Here is an 18,195-nt window from a genome sequence, read left to right on the forward strand (position 1 = left end):
AAAACTTGATTAAAACCTCAAACAAACATATACATAGAGCTACCAGCACTCCCATCCTGGAGTAGCTACCAGGTAGCTTCAGCCTTTGCAGGCCTATATAAGAAAATACTTACTAGGGGTGCCTGGGTCACTCTGATGGTTAAGCATCTGCCTTTGGCTTGGGTCATGATCCCAGGGTCCTGGGATCGAGCCCCACATCGGGCTCCTGGCTCAGCAGGGAGCCTGCTTTGCCCTTTCCCTCTGCCTCTGCCCCTGCTCACGCTCTTTCTCTCTCTCTGTATCTCTGTGTTTCAAATGAATAAATTAAAAAATCTTAAGAAAAAAAAAAGAAAGAGAATACTTGCTACACATCCTTGTCAACTCCCAGGGGGATCTTTAGCAGGAAGCAGAGTAAGCTCCAACTCTGAAGGTGTGATCACAAGTAAAAGATCTCCCTAGGAGCTGACGCAAGCAGAGTGACACAAATCCCCATGGAAAAGAGAGGTCAGTGTGGGCTGCAGCTTCTTGCCACCTCTCCTTAATTTTGGTCACACCCTTTATACCTGCCATGCCATCATTTCCTTTATTTTTTTTATTTTTTAAATTTATTTATTAAAGATTTTATTGGGGCACCTGGGTGGCTCAGTCGTTAAGGCACTGCCTTCGGCTCAGGTCATGACCCCAGGGTCCTGGGATCGAGCCCCACATTGGGCTCCCTGCTCAGCAGGAAGCCTGCTTCTCCGTCTCCCACTCGCCCTGCTTGTGTTCCCTCTCTTGCTGTGTCTCTATCTGTCAAATAAATAAATAAATGAGAGAGAGAAAGAGAACACAAGCAGGCAGAGAGGCAGGCAGAGGGAGAGGGAAAAGCAGGCTTCCCACTGAGCATCACGACCTGAGCCAAAGGCACTTAACCCACTGAGCCACTGAGGCGCCCCATATCCCTTAAATGTATGATCTTCTCAGCTGAATTTATAACTAATTGAACCCAAATGAACCCAATTACTCCAAGTGAATCCACATCTTAAATTTCCCAGAATACTCTTAATTTCAAACATTTTATCCTATATATCAGAAATATGGTCTTGTTAGACTATGTAAATTTCAATCACCTTATGCTTAATATAACATGGTATGCTTCAGATTTCTGTCCTCAGCTGTATCTTTTTTATTCTTCAGTGATGATTTGGAGGCTTACAAAATTTACACAGATAAGAGGTGGCAGACAGGCAACGTCTGTCCCACAGATACCTTTTCTCTGGCCCACATGCTGTTTTTAAAACTTTAAATTTACTTAAAAACACGAAAAATTCCGAAATTTTTACACAAAAATCAAAATTTCTGGAGTCTGCTAAAAATATATAGATGACAACACTGGACCCATATTTGTTGTCATTTGCTATTTACCACTGTATTTGTGTGGTTGTTTTTCTCACTGTGGAGAAAAAAGTAAAATAAAATTAAAAAAAAAAAATTCCCTCTATTATCCAGCCCACTACATTTACAATTTTCCTGCCTGACCCCAGTTGTCAACTTGAGTTTGTGCCCCAGGTGTGGGATGTTCAAGAAGGTACAGTGACTACACTGGTTGATGAAATCAGACTTCCTGGGCTTGAATGCAGACTTCCACCACTTAGCCTCTCTTTGCCTTGGCTGCCTCCTTTGTAAAACCGGGACAGTAACGGTGTTCACCGACCTCACAGGACTGAGTTACTAAATGTAAAGTATTTAAGACAGTGCCTACAGTTTTAGAAAAATAAAATGGCCCAGGAACCCAGGGACCATGTCTATCTTATTTACAGTTGACTCCCAGTGGCCAGCACAGAACCTGGAACAAAAAAGGCAGCAATGAATACTTTTTATCAAAATAAGTGAGGTGTGAGGGAGCCTAACAATCTAGCGATATGTAGAGGAAGGAGATGACAGACGTGTTCTCTCTACAGGAGGACAGAACAATGTTACGTGAAGAACAGTTTAAATAATCAGGGATGCAGAACCCTATTAGACTGGGGAGAGGAAGGGGGCAGGGGCGCGATGCGATCCTCAGATCTTTTGAAAGGATGTCCTGGGGAAGAGGGTGTATGTTCCCTACAGCCTTACTGGGGGAAATAAGGACGAGGGAATGCCCATACAAGAAGAAAACCTGGCTTGCTTTTTTTTTTTTTTTTCAATCCCACGACGTGCAGGGAAGACAGCATGGTAGGGCCCCAGATGCGCAAGCGCCGCACGATGGCGAGGCGGAGTCGCCGAAGCAAGAATTCCGCCGTAGCGGTGTAGATTAAGGCGTCGTCTGATTGGTGAGAGTTTGGCGGGAACAGGAGGACGCCAAACAAAGGAAGTGCTGTAAAGTGTCGCTCACTGACGGGGGTGGGATTATGCGACCTGAGATTCGGAATTATCATTTTGATTGGTTGTTTTCTTGAGACACGCCCTATCAGCCTCTCGCCGCTCCTTGCTTCCGCTTGCGCAGCTTGTTTTGCCCTTAGTAAAAATGGCCGCAGAGGCTTCCGGGCCCCTCGGCAGCAGAGTGTGCGTTTTCATAACGCGCCAGGTAAGACAGGAAAAAGCGTAGAGTTCGTGAGCATTGACTGGCTGAGGCAAGAAGCGTTCTGGACGCTGATTGGTTCCGTCGTTCGCGGGAAGGAGTTTGTGGCACCAGCGGGAAGTGGATTTAACACTGCGGCCGCAGCAGGGGTCTGAGGAGTTAGACGAACTCACCAGACAGGCGTCTTCGGGACATCTTTCCTGAGGGAGTCGGGACCAAAATGTGGTTTAGTAAGGATGAGAGTCGCAAGGAGGATTTAGCAGGAGGGCGGGGGTCGGGGAGGCGTGTGACGGTGCGAGGGGGGGAGGGAAGGGGTGGCGAAGGGGCGGGGGGCCAGGGCAAGGTGGTGGGGAAGATTAGGGCGATGCTGGGAGTGGTTGGCCGTGGGGTGAAGTCTGAGGGGGCCTGTGGGTTGTTCAGAAGCTTGGAAGGCAGCACAGGCATTGATACTGTTGTTTAAAACCAGGTGGATCTGAAAGCTACAGCAGCTCCTCCTTTGGCGGAGCGGGCGGCTACACGCAGTCGCCCGGGGGCTTTGGATCGCCGACACCTTCGCAGGTTGAAAAGAAATCAGTAGGTTGAAAGAGTATTTCGTTTTATTTCATTCTGTCCTGAAGTTCCTAACTCGCCCCTGAGAGAAAGTTTATGCGGCGAAAGATGTCAAACACGAACTGATTGGATAATTACCAATTACTGCCTTACCGAATCTTAGAATTAAGTGCTGTAAGATTAAAAAATGAAATTTCTCCTGCTTTAACTTCCACCGTTGAATTGGCTTTATTTTGAAATTTACCAATATAGCTAATGAATCAGTCTTGTGGGAAAACTGGACTATGTTACTAGCGTATTTGCATTCTTCATGTATTCGAAATCTTTTTTTTTTTTTTTTAATTAAATGTAATGAGGTGATAAAGAGCATGGTCTTCGAAGTCCGGTAGATCGATGTTCTACCATTGCTCTGACACACAGGGTTTCATTGGACAAATTTAGTAACATCGGGAATCAAATGGGGTTACTACTAAACGGGATTAATAATGCATACCTTACAAGGCTGTTGTGAGACTTAATATTCTAATATATAGTATATATAAAGTGCACGCCCTGTAGTCACTTTCAATAAATGGTCCCAGATTTTTTTAAGTTTTAAGTAATCTCTACACCCAACGTGGGGCTCGAACCCTGATATCAAGTCACATGCTCTTCTGACTGAGCCAGCCAGACACCCCTGGTCCCAGATATTTTTGTTAAAAAGAACATGAGTGTCTGGAATCAACTTTTAAGTGGCAGTATCTTTAGTACAGCAACTTGAACCTTGTGGCCCTTGGTTTTTCTCATCTGATAATGGTACCGTACTACGTACATCACTGGTGCTGAGAATTGATAAATAAGGTAAGGTAATATATAGGAAAGTGATCTGTAAAAAGCTGTCGAAATGCTTGTTATTCACTCTTTCAGAAAAGAGTTTGCATTTAACAGCTGCTATTGATTGCATCCTTTAAATACAAGGTTGATTTGGCTACTCGTTAGGTGTCATTCAGATGTGGTGTTAAGATTCAGTATTAGCCGGTTCTGTTTTTTTTGTACAGGTTGATTAGCTTTTACCTAAACTGTTAATTCAGGGGTGTGTGTCAGTGGGAAAGAATTGATAATTCCCATATATTTGGACATTGCTTTATATTTTTCATACAAATTATTTCATATAATCCCATAAGGTATTTATTGTTTATCCCATTGTATAACAGAGGGTCTGGAAGGTGAAGGGACTGCCTAAGCTTCTATAGCTAGTAAGTAAGTGGAACTAGATACTGCATACAGGATGCCGAGCAAATCCAAAATCTGGTGAGCAAATCCAAAATCTGGTGAGCGGCTTCTCTTTTGCAGTTTCCTTTTTCCCAGGAAGACTGTGGGGACTCTAGTACTCTTTGTCTTCCTTGAGGTTGTGAAGGAGAAAACAAAAGATCATTGGTTTTCATCTTTTCTGAGCTTAACTGTTCTCTTCATTCTAGTAGATAGAATTTTTCTCTCGGGATCCCTAGCTTGGGCACCCTATTAAGACAGCTTTTCAGAGAGTGATGATGGTTGTAAGCTAGAGACTCAACCTAGATCTTTTTGTTTCTAAATCTAGTGCCTTTTCCACAGTAAATTAGATAAACACCCATCTAAACAGTTTCCTATCTACCGTAAACCTGTTACATTTTATTGAACCATGTGAAATTTTCAGTCGTGACAGCTTTTTACCCATAAAAATGGTTTCACACAATACTGTCAGAGTAACCTGTGATTCATAGTCAGCTAGAAAAGAATTTTTTAAAAATTAAATATACTTACGCTGATACACTCTCTGTGAATCTCTTTGGAACAAACCAGGAACTCTTTGGAATAATAATAGGTGCTTAAAAAACAAGAAATACCTGTGATTTGAGATGAATTTGAAAGTATTGCTAACACCTCAATCATTACCCGTATGTAACTTTTTTTTAATCTGAGGAGTAATAGTATTTGTTGAATACATACTACATGTAGAAACCAGCATTAGCACTTTTATATCCATTATATGTTTTGTTTACAATTTGGAAGGTGGATATTCTCATTTGACAGAAGAGGTGGTGGCATGTCCAGGGCTATGGAGCTGGGATTGAACACAGGTCTGTAGGACTGTGAGGCAGCAAAGCCCATGTTCTTGTTCCTGTTCCCAATAGTGGTTCTTAGTTTTCTTACACTGAAAATACAATGAAAAGCTCACCAGTGATAGGTGGAAACAATATATCGTAGTGAGAGCTAAAACATGGGACCTCAGCACATTTTAAATCTATTGATACCAGTGTTGCATGTAACTTCACCTATACAATTCCATAAGGTACAATTGAAAAGCGTTGTTGATTCCTCACATCCTTAGTAAAAGCCATTACAGATCTAAACGGTGAGGAACACTAGTTGGCCAGATAACATTTGCTAACATTTTTTGAGTGCTTACGATGCGCCTGGTATTATTCTAGGTGCTTCACCATATACTTAATTTTCATGATTTTATCATTCCTAGTTTTACAGATAAGAAAACTAAGATAGAAATGAGTTGAAAAACATGACCAAGAACACACTGCTCCTGAGTGACAGAGCCATATCTTAACCCTCAAGCTTCACTGCCGCCTTTTGTGATGTGTGCTGGCAGTTGGCAGTGCTTACTTTTTACCATCCTGGCAATACTCACCATTCAGAATGAGGTTTCAGCAGAAGGAAATGTTGCAAGTATCATAGACCTTCAGGACAAAGCTGAAACTGCTAAATCCATGAGTGCAAAGAGTCTGTTATGTCTTACATGTAGATAGCTATTAGGTTGTTGATTTCCGACAAGAAGAACTCGAATCTTTAATCCACCATGCATTTTCTTCCATGTACTTATTTCCTAAATGAGTTTGTGAGAGTGCATATTTACCCTTAGCCTGAAATGCCCATCCCTTATTGTTTTTTTACTGTCGACATTTTCATACTTCAGGGTAGAGCCCGAATGCTAACTCTTGAAAGTGCCAGTACGTTTTTCTGGGATCCCACATAGTGCATCTCATTCTATAGGATATCGAGACCGGTTTGTTATTTACATTTGTGCCTCCATTAGGTAGGAGTGTGTTGAGAGTAAATCCTATTCCATTTTTCTCATCTTTATGCCATGAGACAAGCCCTGGCCAGTGGTAGGACAATAAGAGTTTACAGTGTTGTTAGGCTGCTTTTGAATGGGATTTCAGTGTCCTCATTGGACATTCTTCTGCCCAACATGTCGTGTCCTTTCCCTTTAAGATGTCCAGTGTGGCCAAGCCCTTATCCCATTTTCCCCAGGACTTTCATCCGATTGTCAGAGCACCTGTCCTTAAGAAAGCTATACCTTGAACTTTGTTATATTTTATCATGAGACTTAGAACAACTCCAAAGTTCTGTCTCTACTGGCCATTTCTCAAACCCTTTCCAAATACCATCTCATGTCATTGGTGAACTAAACAGCCAGCTCTGGCTTGCCTTTGTCCTAAAACTGGAGTATAAGTTTTGTCCCGGAAGCAGGTCATCCTTCCTTATGTTGTCCCCACTCTGGCCTGCTCATTTTAGTGAAACCATAGTGCTACACAAACTTACCCATTGATCAGGAGCTTTGGAGTCAGACACACCTAGTTTGAATTCTTAAGTGTGGTATTTGTTAGCTATATGATCTTGGTTTCCATCTCTGTGAAGCAAGGGTGATGAGATTCATTCTGAAGATTCAATGTTATGATGTATGTAAAGTGCTTGGCACATGAAATGTGTTAATGGGTGGTAATTATTATTTTCTTAATTGCATTTATACATTTTCTTTTCAGAGGGTCCGAGCCCAGCACATTGTACCCTGTACCATATCTCAGCTGCTTTCTGCCACTCTGGTTGATGAAATGTTCAAAATTGGGAATGTTGAGATTTCACAGGTAAGTAAAATAGTTTGTGGAAGAGTCCCTTCATCATGTGAAGAATGAAATAAAAATTATTTATTTAAAAATACATAAATGTTGTTTTAGTTTCCAGGAAAACCAACCGTTTCTTTTTTCTTCTGATCTAGGTCACTATTGTGGGTATAATCAGACATGCAGAAAAGGCCCCAACCAACATTGTGTACAAAATAGATGACATGACAGCTGCACCCATGGATGTTCGCCAGTGGGTTGACACAGATGTAAGCAGTTATTTTTGAATTAGGGTGGGGTTATTTTGGGACTCTGGAGATGTTGGACTTTTTTGGTCTTTTTAATTTCTTAGTATAAAAATAATTTATAAGCAGGACATCAAAGGCAGAAACCCTAAAATGAAAGGTTAATACATTTGAATTCATAAAAATTTAAAATGTTCCAAACTTCACTATAGTATAAGCAAAGTTAAAAGGCAAGTGACAGGAGACATTAGAATGCAAACTCTGTGGAAGAGGGATTTTTTTTTTTTTTTTTTTTTAAGAGAAGGAAGGGGTGATGGGACAGAGGCAGAGGGAGAGCGAAAATCTTAAGCAGGCTCCACGCGGGGCTCGATTTCACAACCCTGTGATCATGACCTGAGCGTAAATCAAGAGTGAGACGCTTAACCGACTGAGCCACCCAGGCGCCCTGCCATTTTTAATTTAAATTAGCATAGAAAAAAAAAGAATGACAGTGTCCACTTCTGGTAAGAGTAGTAGCTAACACAGTGCCTCTAGCACTTAGTAGGCACTTAACTAAATATTTGTTGAATGATTTGTCATTGTTAGTCAAGGGAAATGGATGCCATCCTACCTTGATGGTTTGAGTATAAATTGGTATAACCTACCTCAAAAGTCAGCTGGTGATCAAAATCATCCATCATAAAAATGCTGATCTAGCACTTCTCTGCTAGAGGTTTACATTAAGAAAATAATTAAAGATGTATACAAAGATTCAGTTGTAAGAGTGTTGATCATAGCATTGTCTATAATAATGAAAAATTAAAAACAGTTTCAGGGGCACCTAGGTGGCTCAGTTGGTTAAGTGTCAGACTTTTGGTTTAGGCTCAGGTCATGATCTCAGGGTTGTGAGACTGGGCCTTGAGTTGTGCTTTGCACTCAGCGGGGAGTCTGCTTCCCTCTCCCTTTGCCCCTCCCCCATTTGCGTGCACTCTCTCTCAAATAAATCTTTAAAAAAAAAAAAAAAATTTCATGGGGTGCCTGGGTGGCTCAGTCGTTAAGCGTCTGCCTTCGGCTCAGGTCATGATCTCAGGGTCCTGGGATCGAGCCCCTCATTGGGCTCCCTGCTCAGCAGAAAGCCTGCTACTCCCTCTCCCACTCCCCCTGCTTGTGTTCCCTCTCTCGCTGTGTCTCTTTCTGTCAAAAGAATAAATAAAATCTTCAAAAAAAAAAAATTTTTTTTCAGGGGCGCCTGGGTGGCCCAGTCGGTTAAGTGTCTGTCTTCCGCTCAGGTCATGATCCTGGAGTCCTGGGATCGAGCCCTGCATTGGCTCCCTGCTCAGCAGGGAGTCTGCTTCTCCCTCTGCCCCTCACCCTTGTGTTCTCTCTCTCTGTCTCTCTCACTCTCAAATAAATAAATAAAAGCTTTAAAAAGAGAAAAGAATTATTTTTTAAAAATTTCAAAATGCGAGCAATAGGGCACTATTAAACCATGATATATTTATGATATAAGGTGATATAGAAATGGATATACTGTTACAAAGTGTTTACCATAAACTTGAGAGGAAAAGAGCATGTTACAAGATGGTATACATGGTATGACCCCATTTTTGCAAAGCAACGTGTATGTATCTGTATAAACATGGAGAAAATAAACTAAAAGGAAACCTATACTTTTTATCCTTTTTATTTTATTTTTTTAAAGATTTTATTTATTTATTTGACAGAGACTGAGAGAGGACCCTGGGATCATGACCTGAGCCAAAGGCAGACCCTTAATGACTGAGCCACCCAGGCGCCCCTATTCGTTTTATTTTTAATTAGGTAAAAGATCACTTGGTTTTTTATATTTTATCATTATAGAAAATTTGGATCATAAACACTTTGTATATACTATTTTCACTTAAAAAAGCACAAGTTGTGGGACAGGCCCAGTCGGTTAAGCGTCTGCCTCCAGCTCAGGTCATGCTCTCAGGGTCCTGGAATTGAGCCCCCCGTGTAGGGTTCCCTGCCCAGTGGGGAGTCTGCTTCTCCCTCTCTCACTCCCCGGCTTGTGCTCTCTCTCTCTCTCAAATAAATAAATAAATTCTTAAAAAAAAAAAAAAAAAAAAGGAAAGATGAAGAGACATATTGCAAGCACAAAAGGATAATGCAAGGTCCTCCATGCTGCTAATTCCAGGAAGAAAATTGCCCGCATTGGGTTCCCTGTGCAGTGGGGAGCCTGCTTCTCCCTCTGCCCTCTGCCGCTCCCCCTGCTTGTGCATGCACGCATGCTCTCTCCCTGTCAAATAAATAAAATCTTTAAAAATAAATAAGTAAGTAAAGAAAGAAAGAAGCTAAATCTTAATGCATGTTCTTTTTTCCTTAAATTCCTAAATGTATTATTGCTATGCTGATAAGTATATCCACCAGAAAGTTGTGTGCCCAACAGCATTGAGCAAGAGTGCATAATTGTTTGCTTTTTTGATGATGTACATAACAGAACTTTGGAACTAGAAATTATCTTTAGAGGTCTTTTTATTCTAATGCTTGATTTTCTAAAAAGGTAAATTCTAAAAGGTAGGCAAACTAGTTAGTGCCACATGAGGATCCTTTAGTGCTCTTACTTTATAATGCCCTCTTTCTGTACATAACTTAGCAGTTTTTTTGTTTTGTTTTGTTTTTTAGCTGTTTTAAAGTTTCATCAAACCTTAAACCTTCATGTGATATGTTTCTATTTATCTTTTAGGATGCCAGCAGTGAAAACATAGTGGTTCCTCCAGAGACATATGTGAAAGTAGCTGGCCATCTGAGATCTTTTCAGGTAAAGTCAGAAAATATGCTCACTCTCTAATAAATAAATAAAATCTTTTTAAAAATATATAACATATATATTTGCATAAAGCAATTTCTGGATTCATGCCTCAGTTTAGGATACTTAAGATTGAACCAAGTCTTTCTGTTAAATGGGAATTAGGTTGAAATTACTTCATTATTCTCTTCAAAGAGAAATAATGGGTTTTTAGCTTAATATAGAACTAACGGAGGGGTGCCTGGCTGGCTCAGTCAGAAGAGCATGCAACTCTTGATATCCAGGTTGAGTTCAAGCCCCACATTCAGTGGAAAATCTTTAAAAAAAAAAAGAAAGAAAGAGAAAACACACAACTAATAGAATGGTAGAGAAAGAACAGGATCCCTATCTATAATCGCCATCAGTGACCTCCACTAGGAGTAAAAGGGAGGACACTGGATTAGGAGTCAGGAGACTATACTCTGCTTGTTGTGTAACCTTGGGCAAGTTATTGAACAACTCTTAGCTGATTTTGCTTTTTTCTCCCATTAATGACTATATTAGGATTAACCTTGAGTTAAAAATTTTAAGTATATAACACATTTTTTCCATATTGGCAAAATATTATAACCAAGACAAGTGCCACGGTGTTTTAAGCTAAGGTTGATTTGAATGTGCTCGTCTTTTATTCACATTTTTCTCTTTATTTTATTAGAACAAAAAAAGCCTTGTAGCCTTTAAGATCATGCCTCTGGAGGATATGAATGAGTTCACCACACATATTCTGGAAGTTGTCAATGCACACATGATCCTGAGCAAATCTAACAGCCAGGTGAGCAACTTCACCCTCAGAGTTTTTCCTCTTCTCTGGAAAAACAGACAGCTTCTGGCTTCTCTGGCTTTGATTTTCTTGACGCTTGAAGGTTGAGCCAGAAGAAAGGCCTCACTCAGTCCTCAGAACATTTTCTTCATGAGCTTTGCCATGTTACTTTATTCCAAAGGAAGCACTCTTGTTTCTCTCAGAATTACAAGTTCCTCTAACCCCACTGACTTGGAAGATCGAGGCCTGAGACAACCTTCAAGTGTAGACACATAATTGTAGGCTGAGTGCTTGGCTCCAGGATTATATTTAGAGAAATATTCCAACGGGGACAGCATTTTACTGCTTTTCTTCTAACCTGTTGGCTAAATAGGAAAAATTAGGCACCATTATTTTGTCCCTGAAGTTATCTTCCCTGCTTCATATTGAAATTTCTCAACATTATTTTCTGCTGTGTAAATTCCATTTGGCCAGTCCATCTAGGGCCACACAGAGTTTTTTATTCTTGTATTAGAATGTCCTTAGATTGGGATACCTGGCTGGCTCAGTTGGTATGGTAGAGGATGTGACTCTTGATCTTGGGATTGTGAAGTCAAGCCCCATGTTGGGTATGGAGCCTACTTAAAAAAAAAAAAAAAAAAAAAAAGTCCTTAGATGATTCTGGTGCCCAGGTGGAGGATTATTGGTTACAGAGTAGGAGAGGCTAGAGAACTCATGAGCCACTAAGGATGCTATTGCATCCTATTCTGTGCCAAACAGTTGGGTAAGCACTGGGGATACAGAGAGAAATCCATTAATTTATTCCTTCCTTTGAGAAATATTTATTGAGCCTGGTATGTACCAGTCATTATTCTAGGCCCTTAGAAGGTTTCAGCTAGGGAGTGACATGGTCTGATATGTCTTTTAAAAAATTCGCTTGGGCTGGGCTGCTGTATGGAGTGTAGATGATGAGGCACCAGGAATAGCAACAGAATTAATCTGGGAGTGGTAGCAGTAGCTGGGATAAGGAGTGGTTGGATTCTGATGTATTTTGAAGGTAGAGTTCACAGGACTTCTTGGTGGGTTACAAATATAGGATATAAAAAGGGAGGATTCAAAAACGACTTCTAGGTTTGGGGCTTGAGCAACTGAGTGAAGCTAGCACATTTGGAGGGTAAATCCAGAGTTCTGTTTGGACTTACCAAGTATGAGGTGCCAGGTAGATATCCAAGTGGAGAACAGAATGGATGGTTGAATATGTAGAGGTGGGATCCAAGGGAGAGGTCAGGGCTAGAGGTGGAACTTTGGGAGTCATCGTGTAGGTGATATTTAAAGCCTCAGATGAGATGAGATAACTGGGGAGTTAAGAGGTCAGAGACCTGAGCTCTGGGACACAGTAACCTTTAGAAGTCTGGAGTTAAACAGGAGCCAGTGGAAGTCAAAAAAGTTGCCAGTTGGGCAGGAGGAAACCAGGAAATGGGATTCTGTAGAATATTCTGAAAAGAGTATTTTAGGAGGGAGGAGGTGATCAACTGTAGAATGCTGCCTTGAAGTCAAGGCAGGTGATGAGAGACGTCTGCTACTGGATTTGGAAACTTGGATCTTCAAAAGGGAGGCTTCAGTAGAGGATGAGGGAAGTGGGTTAAAAAGAATGGAATTGGGTAGAAAGTTTAGGGTGTTTATTACCATACTTAATGACATATATATGTATGTATCACATATTTCATAAATAAATAAATGGGTGGTTAGGGAGTAGAAACTGGAAGTATAGACAGTTATATTGAGGAGTAAATAAAACACCCCTTTCCCACAGTTTGTGTTTGAGCAGTGGAGATTCAGATCACTTAAGCAGTAAAAACAGGATAAGTGGCAAGCACAGGGTGTTGTGGAACCACAGTGAAGGGTTTCCTGTCCTGACCTGGACATCAAGAAAGACCCCTTGGAGGAGGTGATGCCTAAACCAAGTCCTGAAAGATACGTGAGGTGGGGTTACCTGAAGCAGGGCATGATGCCCTTTCAGCGGAGTATCTGGGTAAGAAATAGCATTCAGGGGGGCGCCTGGGTGGCTCAGTTGGTTGAGCAACTGCCTTCGGCTCAGGTCATGATCCTGAAGTCCCGGGATCGAGTCCCACATTGGGCTCCCTGCTCAGCGGGGAGTCTGCTTCTCTCTGTGACCCTCCTCCCTTTCATGCTCTCTGTCTCTCATTCTCTCTCTCGCAAATAAATAAAATCTTAAAAAAAAAAAAAAAAAAAGAAATAGCATTCAATTCAGTATTACTGGATCATAAAATGTGAGACTTCTGTTTTACCAGCAGGCAACGTGAAGGCATCTAGCTTGAAAACAGGGACCACAATTGATTTTTGTTTATTACCTCAAAGCAGTAGACATTTAATGAGCATTTATTGAATGAATGTGTCTCCTGACAGGATGGGATTTCTCCTAACGAGCTTCCACAGTGCTGTTAAGAGTACTTAACACGTTTGATGTTCTGTCATCTTTATTTATTCAGTCCGGTGGATGAAACATTGACTGAGCACATACTGCACCAGGCACTGTGAAAATGGAGGAACTTGTGGCAGAAAGTGCCAGGTGAACAGTGTGATGGCTGCTGTGAGAGCCAAGGAGGAAGAACATGGCTGACTTGGCTTGGGGCGTGTTGGAAAGCTCTGCAAAGGCAGTGGAAATTAAGTTGGACTTTGAAGGATGAGAAGTCAGTGTTTACCAGGCAGATGAGGGGACGAGCATTCTAGACAGGGAACATGTTCGAGGCAGAGGCATGTTTGTAGTTGGCAAGAAGTCCAGGTGCAGCTGGGGAGTAAAGTGTGTCGAGAAGGAACAGTCAAGAATAAAACAGATTTTGACATCTAGTTGTGGTAGGTCTTGAATGTCTAGGTTTATCTTTTCACCAGCAGGGGGAGCCACCTGAAAGCTTTCCAGCCAGAGGAGGCACAGGATTCAAAGCTGTTAATGTGGTAGCAAAGAGGGAGGTTGACTGGAGTGGAAGAGACTAGCTGCTGAGATGCCATCGGGAGGCCAGGGTGAGGAAGAGGGACTTGAGATACACTGAAGCTTGTGTGATAGGCTGTGGTTACAGACTGTGGGAGGTGAGTGAATGGACTCACAGATGACTGAAGTCTGCAGGATTAGGTTAGCTTTACTCACTGAGGTGGGATAGAGCAGGGCAAGCAGGTTTGGGGAGGGTCGTAATCTTACTTCAGTGTGTGAGAGAGCGAGGTGGATGTATCCAGTCCATGGCTGGGAACAAGAATTTGTGGCCCAGGAGGAGGTCTGGGATGGAATCCTGGGGGAGCTATCAGTCTTTTGGGAGATAGGTAGAGAGAAAAGCTGGTAAGGGATACTGAGAAGGTAGAGTTTGAGAAGTAAGTGGAGAACCAGAAGAACATGCTATCAAGAAACCTAGGGAGCGGTGGGTACATTTAAAGAGGAGGGTGGTCAGCGTGTCTTTCTGAGAGGTAGCGTTAGGACTGAAAGAGACTATTGGGCATATTGGTTGAAAAGTCATTGGTGACTTCGGTGAGAACAATTTCAGAGGTATATTCAGTGAGAGTGCAAATATAGTGGGCTGGGGAGTGACTAAGAAGAAAGGAAATGGAAACAGTGATTATAGTCTGTTGTTAAAAGTTTGGTAATAAAAAAAGAGCAAAGAGTGATGGGAACTGTTTTTCTCTCCTTGTCATGCTTCATGCCTAGGTGACAGTAAATGCCTGAGGGGGGTGGTGAGTGAAATGGGTGAACACTTAGAGTGAGCATCCGGTAATATATAGAATGTTGAATCACTATGTTATATACCTGAAACTAATGTATATAACATTGTGTGTCAACTATATTTCAATAATAAAACTTTTTGGGGTGGCTGGGTGGCTCAGGCGTTAAGCGTCTGCCTTCGGCTCAGGTCGTGATCCCGGGGTCCTGGGATTGAGCCCCGCATCGGGCTCCCTGCTCAGCGGGGAGCCTGCTTCTCCCTTTCCCACTCCCCCTGCTTGTGTTCCCTCTCTCGCTGTGTCTCTTTCTGTCAAATAAATAAATAAAATCTTAAAAAAAAAAAAACTTTTTAATAATAATAAAATCAGGAACAAGGTAAGAATTCCCAAAAATAAATAAATGAGTGAGCGAGTGCATGTTTGAATAATAAAGCACCAAGGATAGATACCATTATAGCAAATCTCCAGGTGATTTTCTTCTTGGTGCTAGTTTTCCTTTGATTCCCCTCAACAGCACAAAAACAAGGAGCTAGGAGGTATCTCTCTCTCTGTTTGATAATATATGCTTCAGAGAATCACTTTATCTTCCTTAGAAATACTCGTTAATGATGATAGTTGCTCCTTCCAATGTAAGCAATTGTTATTGGGAAAACGGCTTAAATTATTTTTGTGAGCGCTTATTGATAGGCTATAACACAATAACAAGGACTGTGTTTAACTTGGTAATTTTTCTGATGCTGTGAACTTCTTTCTTAATTCAGCCCCCAGCAGGGAGAGCACCTATCAGCAATCCAGGAATGGGTGAAACAGGGAACTTTGGTGGGAATAGCTCCATGCCAGCAAATGGCCTCACTGTGGCCCAAAACCAGGTAAACACTGAGTGGCTCCAGAAATTTAAGGCACAGACAGTCTTAAATTTGTTACTTCCTTGGGCGCCTGGGTGGCTCAGATGGTTAAGCGTCTGCCTTTGGCTCAGGTCATGATCTCAGGGTCCTGGGATCAAGTCCCGCATCAGGCTCCCTGCTGCTTGGGAGCCTGCTTCTCGCTCTGCCTCTCTCTCTCTCATGAATAAATAAATAAAGTCTTAAAAAAAAAAAATTTGTTACTTCCTTAATGATTCTAAGGCTAAGGACCTGACTCATTTCTTTCTTATCAAGGGACTCAGGTTTAGGGGCGCCTGGGTGGCTCAGTCATTAAGCGGCTGCCTTTGGCTCGGGTCATGGTCCTGGGGTCCTGAGATCGAGCCCCACATTGGGCTCCCTGCTCAGCGGGAAGCCTGCTTCTCCCCCTCCCACTCCCCCTGCTGTGTTCCCTGTCTCGTTGTGTCTCTGTCAAGTAAATAAATAAAATCTTAAAAAAAGGCAGGGGGGGACACTCATGTTTACATAAGGGAGTTGATTTAGAGTAGTTGCTCAAATCTTTCTCATTTGAATCTTCAGGTGTTGAATTTGATTAAGGCTTGTCCAAGACCTGAAGGATTAAACTTTCATGATCTCAAGAACCAGCTCCAACACATGACTGTAGCCTCAATAAAGTGAGTATTTGGTTTCTATCAGCTGGGGCTCCAGAATTGTACCCATTTTACCTTAGCAGGGTTTCCTGGTAATGAGAAGTGAATTACAAATAAAAATAAAACTGTCAGCTGCCATCTTTATTGACGGAAGGGAAGTTGTTTGGTCATGGAAAGATAGGAAAAGGACTCACAAAGATGATGCTACCCGGCACATCACTGATTCAGTCATTCATTTAACAAATAGTGATTCCCGTTATGTGCAGGGGATGTAACTTTGAACAAAATTGACCAGATAAAATTTGACCTCTTGTGGAATTCAGTGTGGAGGAGTGAGATCCTTAGCTCCTGGCCCTCAGATGGACAGTCCCATTGGTGTTACTGTTTCCACTGTGGAGATGTGCATTTGGTTGTCTGGACCTGAAACCCTATCGGTCCTTCCAACCTCCTTCCAATTCCATGGTAGACGAGCAGCTTCCTGATTCTGATGAGCCAATCAAACAAGCTGAGTATTTTGGTGCTTTTGATAGTTACTTGTTACTGTAAATAAATCAGTTGATATTCTAGGTTTACACAGAAAAGAAAAGCTCAGGTCTAATTTCCTGTTTTATAAAATGAAGATATTAATCATATCCAGAGGATTAATTCCCAGAGATCCAGTGATGATGAGGTACAGAAACACTGTCACGTAGTAGTTGCTCTATAAATTATTACTATTATTAAAAATAATAAAATAATAAATGTTAACTGTTATTAAATTACTGTTAGTAAACATTATTAAATATGTTACACTGATCCTGAAGATCTTGAAGGGTTTGAAGGTGTCCTCCCATTTCTGTCCTGCATTCCTTTCCTTTACATCCTACAGCTTTACTTCCCAGAGGGTTGGTGGGTGGGTAAGGAGAAGAAACTTTGAAAAATAGCTGTTTATGCTAGGAGTTCCATGTGCAAGCTGGACTGCATTTTTAGATGACTAGCGTTTGAGTTAGGCTCTATTTTCTGGCCTTTACACAGTTTGGGACCAGGGTCCAAGGCAGCTCTAATAGCCATAGTCTCCATCATGATCTCACTTCTGCAGTTTTTATGGCACTTCGCCCTGTACGAGCCCTCTGTGAGTGAAATGGCTGTGACTTCTTAGCAAAGTAGAGAGTGGGAAGTGAGCAAAATCTATGTTTGGCCATATCCAAAAGTCTGTTTCCTTTCTTCTGCATCGGTTTGAAAATGAGCCTTTTTTTTTCCGTTTCTTTCTAGGCAAGCTGTGGATTTTCTTAGCAACGAGGGACACATCTATTCCACTGTGGACGATGATCATTTTAAATCCACAGATGCAGACTAACTGGATCTAATTGAGTACCCAAGGCATTTTCCAGCTGGATCTGTTTTCATAAACTGTTGTCTCCAGCTATGCATCTGTTTGGCCAATTGATTTCTAGGATTTCATCTAGGAAGGGTCTCATTTAACATCCTTTTGAAACTTACTGCTCTTTGGTTTTTTGTTTGTTGTTATTTTTGTGTTTTGAAGCTCAATTTTGGGCACTTGACAAGCATATAAACCTCTGGGTGGACTTTCTTAATGAAGTTACAAATCGGGGCGCCTGGGTGGCTTAGTCAGTTAAGCATCTGCCTTTGGCTCAGGTCATGATCCCGGGGTCTTGGGATCAAGCCCCAAGTCAGGCTTCCTGCTCAGCGGGGAGCCTGCTTCTCCCTCTGCCCCTCCCCCTGCTTGTGCTCTCATGTGCGCGCTCTCTCTCTCTCTCCCCCCCCATCAGATAAATAAACTCTTTAAAAAAAAAAAGTTACAAATTAGCTGTTTACAACATTAGGACAGAGGGAAGTGGGAGAACTCTGCTACTGAGGGAGTTGGGCGGTTATTACTTAAAGAATAGTCAGGAACTTCTGTTCCTATCATGTTCCCTGTGGAGAGAAGATGAGCAGGACTAGGGCCTTCAGCAGGGAGCTAGCCAAGAAACCCACTAACCTCTGCCTGGTTTTGTTCCCCCCTTCAGTTGGTTATATGGTGTTATCTTCAGAATTGCACTTTCCTTCACCTTGTCATGACTGCTGCCGAAAGTGTGTTTTTATGAAGTTCTAGAGTGGTGGCCTCATGAGGGCAGAGGGGAGAAAGATGTTCTTTCGATTTCATACTAAAAAGTACATCCCTATGTTTAATAAAAGCTCTATTGTAGAATGTGTGAAAATGTTATTTTTCTTCCTAAGCTGGTATAATTAC

General features: G+C 41.8%; 1 protein-coding gene across 3 annotated transcripts; it reads left to right on the forward strand.

The window, feature by feature from the left end:
* Positions 1–2,450: 2,450 nt before the first annotated feature.
* Positions 2,451–17,459, forward strand: RPA2 (replication protein A2). 3 transcript variants are annotated; one of them, XM_035019352.1, is made up of 9 exons: positions 2,451–2,751; positions 2,988–3,094; positions 6,865–6,966; positions 7,098–7,211; positions 9,892–9,966; positions 10,649–10,765; positions 15,217–15,324; positions 15,895–15,989; positions 17,217–17,459. In XM_035019352.1, the coding sequence occupies exons 1-9, from the start codon at positions 2,742–2,744 to the stop codon at positions 17,299–17,301; spliced, it is 813 nt and encodes a 270-aa protein (XP_034875243.1). In that variant the 5' UTR covers positions 2,451–2,741; the 3' UTR covers positions 17,302–17,459. The 3 variants fall into 3 exon arrangements, with proteins under 3 accessions (XP_034875243.1, XP_034875244.1, XP_034875245.1); XM_035019353.1 differs by lacking the exon at positions 2,988–3,094 and having other exon boundaries at positions 2,452–2,527; XM_035019354.1 differs by lacking the exon at positions 2,988–3,094 and having other exon boundaries at positions 2,453–2,751.
* The last annotated feature ends 736 nt before the right edge of the window (positions 17,460–18,195 follow it).

Source organism: Mirounga leonina, unplaced genomic scaffold (assembly GCF_011800145.1).
Source record: "Mirounga leonina isolate KUSES-001 unplaced genomic scaffold, KU_Mleo_1.0 Mir_173, whole genome shotgun sequence".
Taxonomy (NCBI): Eukaryota; Metazoa; Chordata; class Mammalia; order Carnivora; family Phocidae; genus Mirounga; species Mirounga leonina.

Excerpts from the sequence above, each read along its gene's own strand:
- RPA2 (XM_035019352.1), top strand. Across the intron at positions 3,095-6,864 it reads CGCAGGTTGAAAAGAAATCA|AGGGTCCGAGCCCAGCACAT; the intron begins GTAGGTTGAAAG and ends TTTTCTTTTCAG. Across the intron at positions 6,967-7,097 it reads GGAATGTTGAGATTTCACAG|GTCACTATTGTGGGTATAAT; the intron begins GTAAGTAAAATA and ends CTTCTGATCTAG.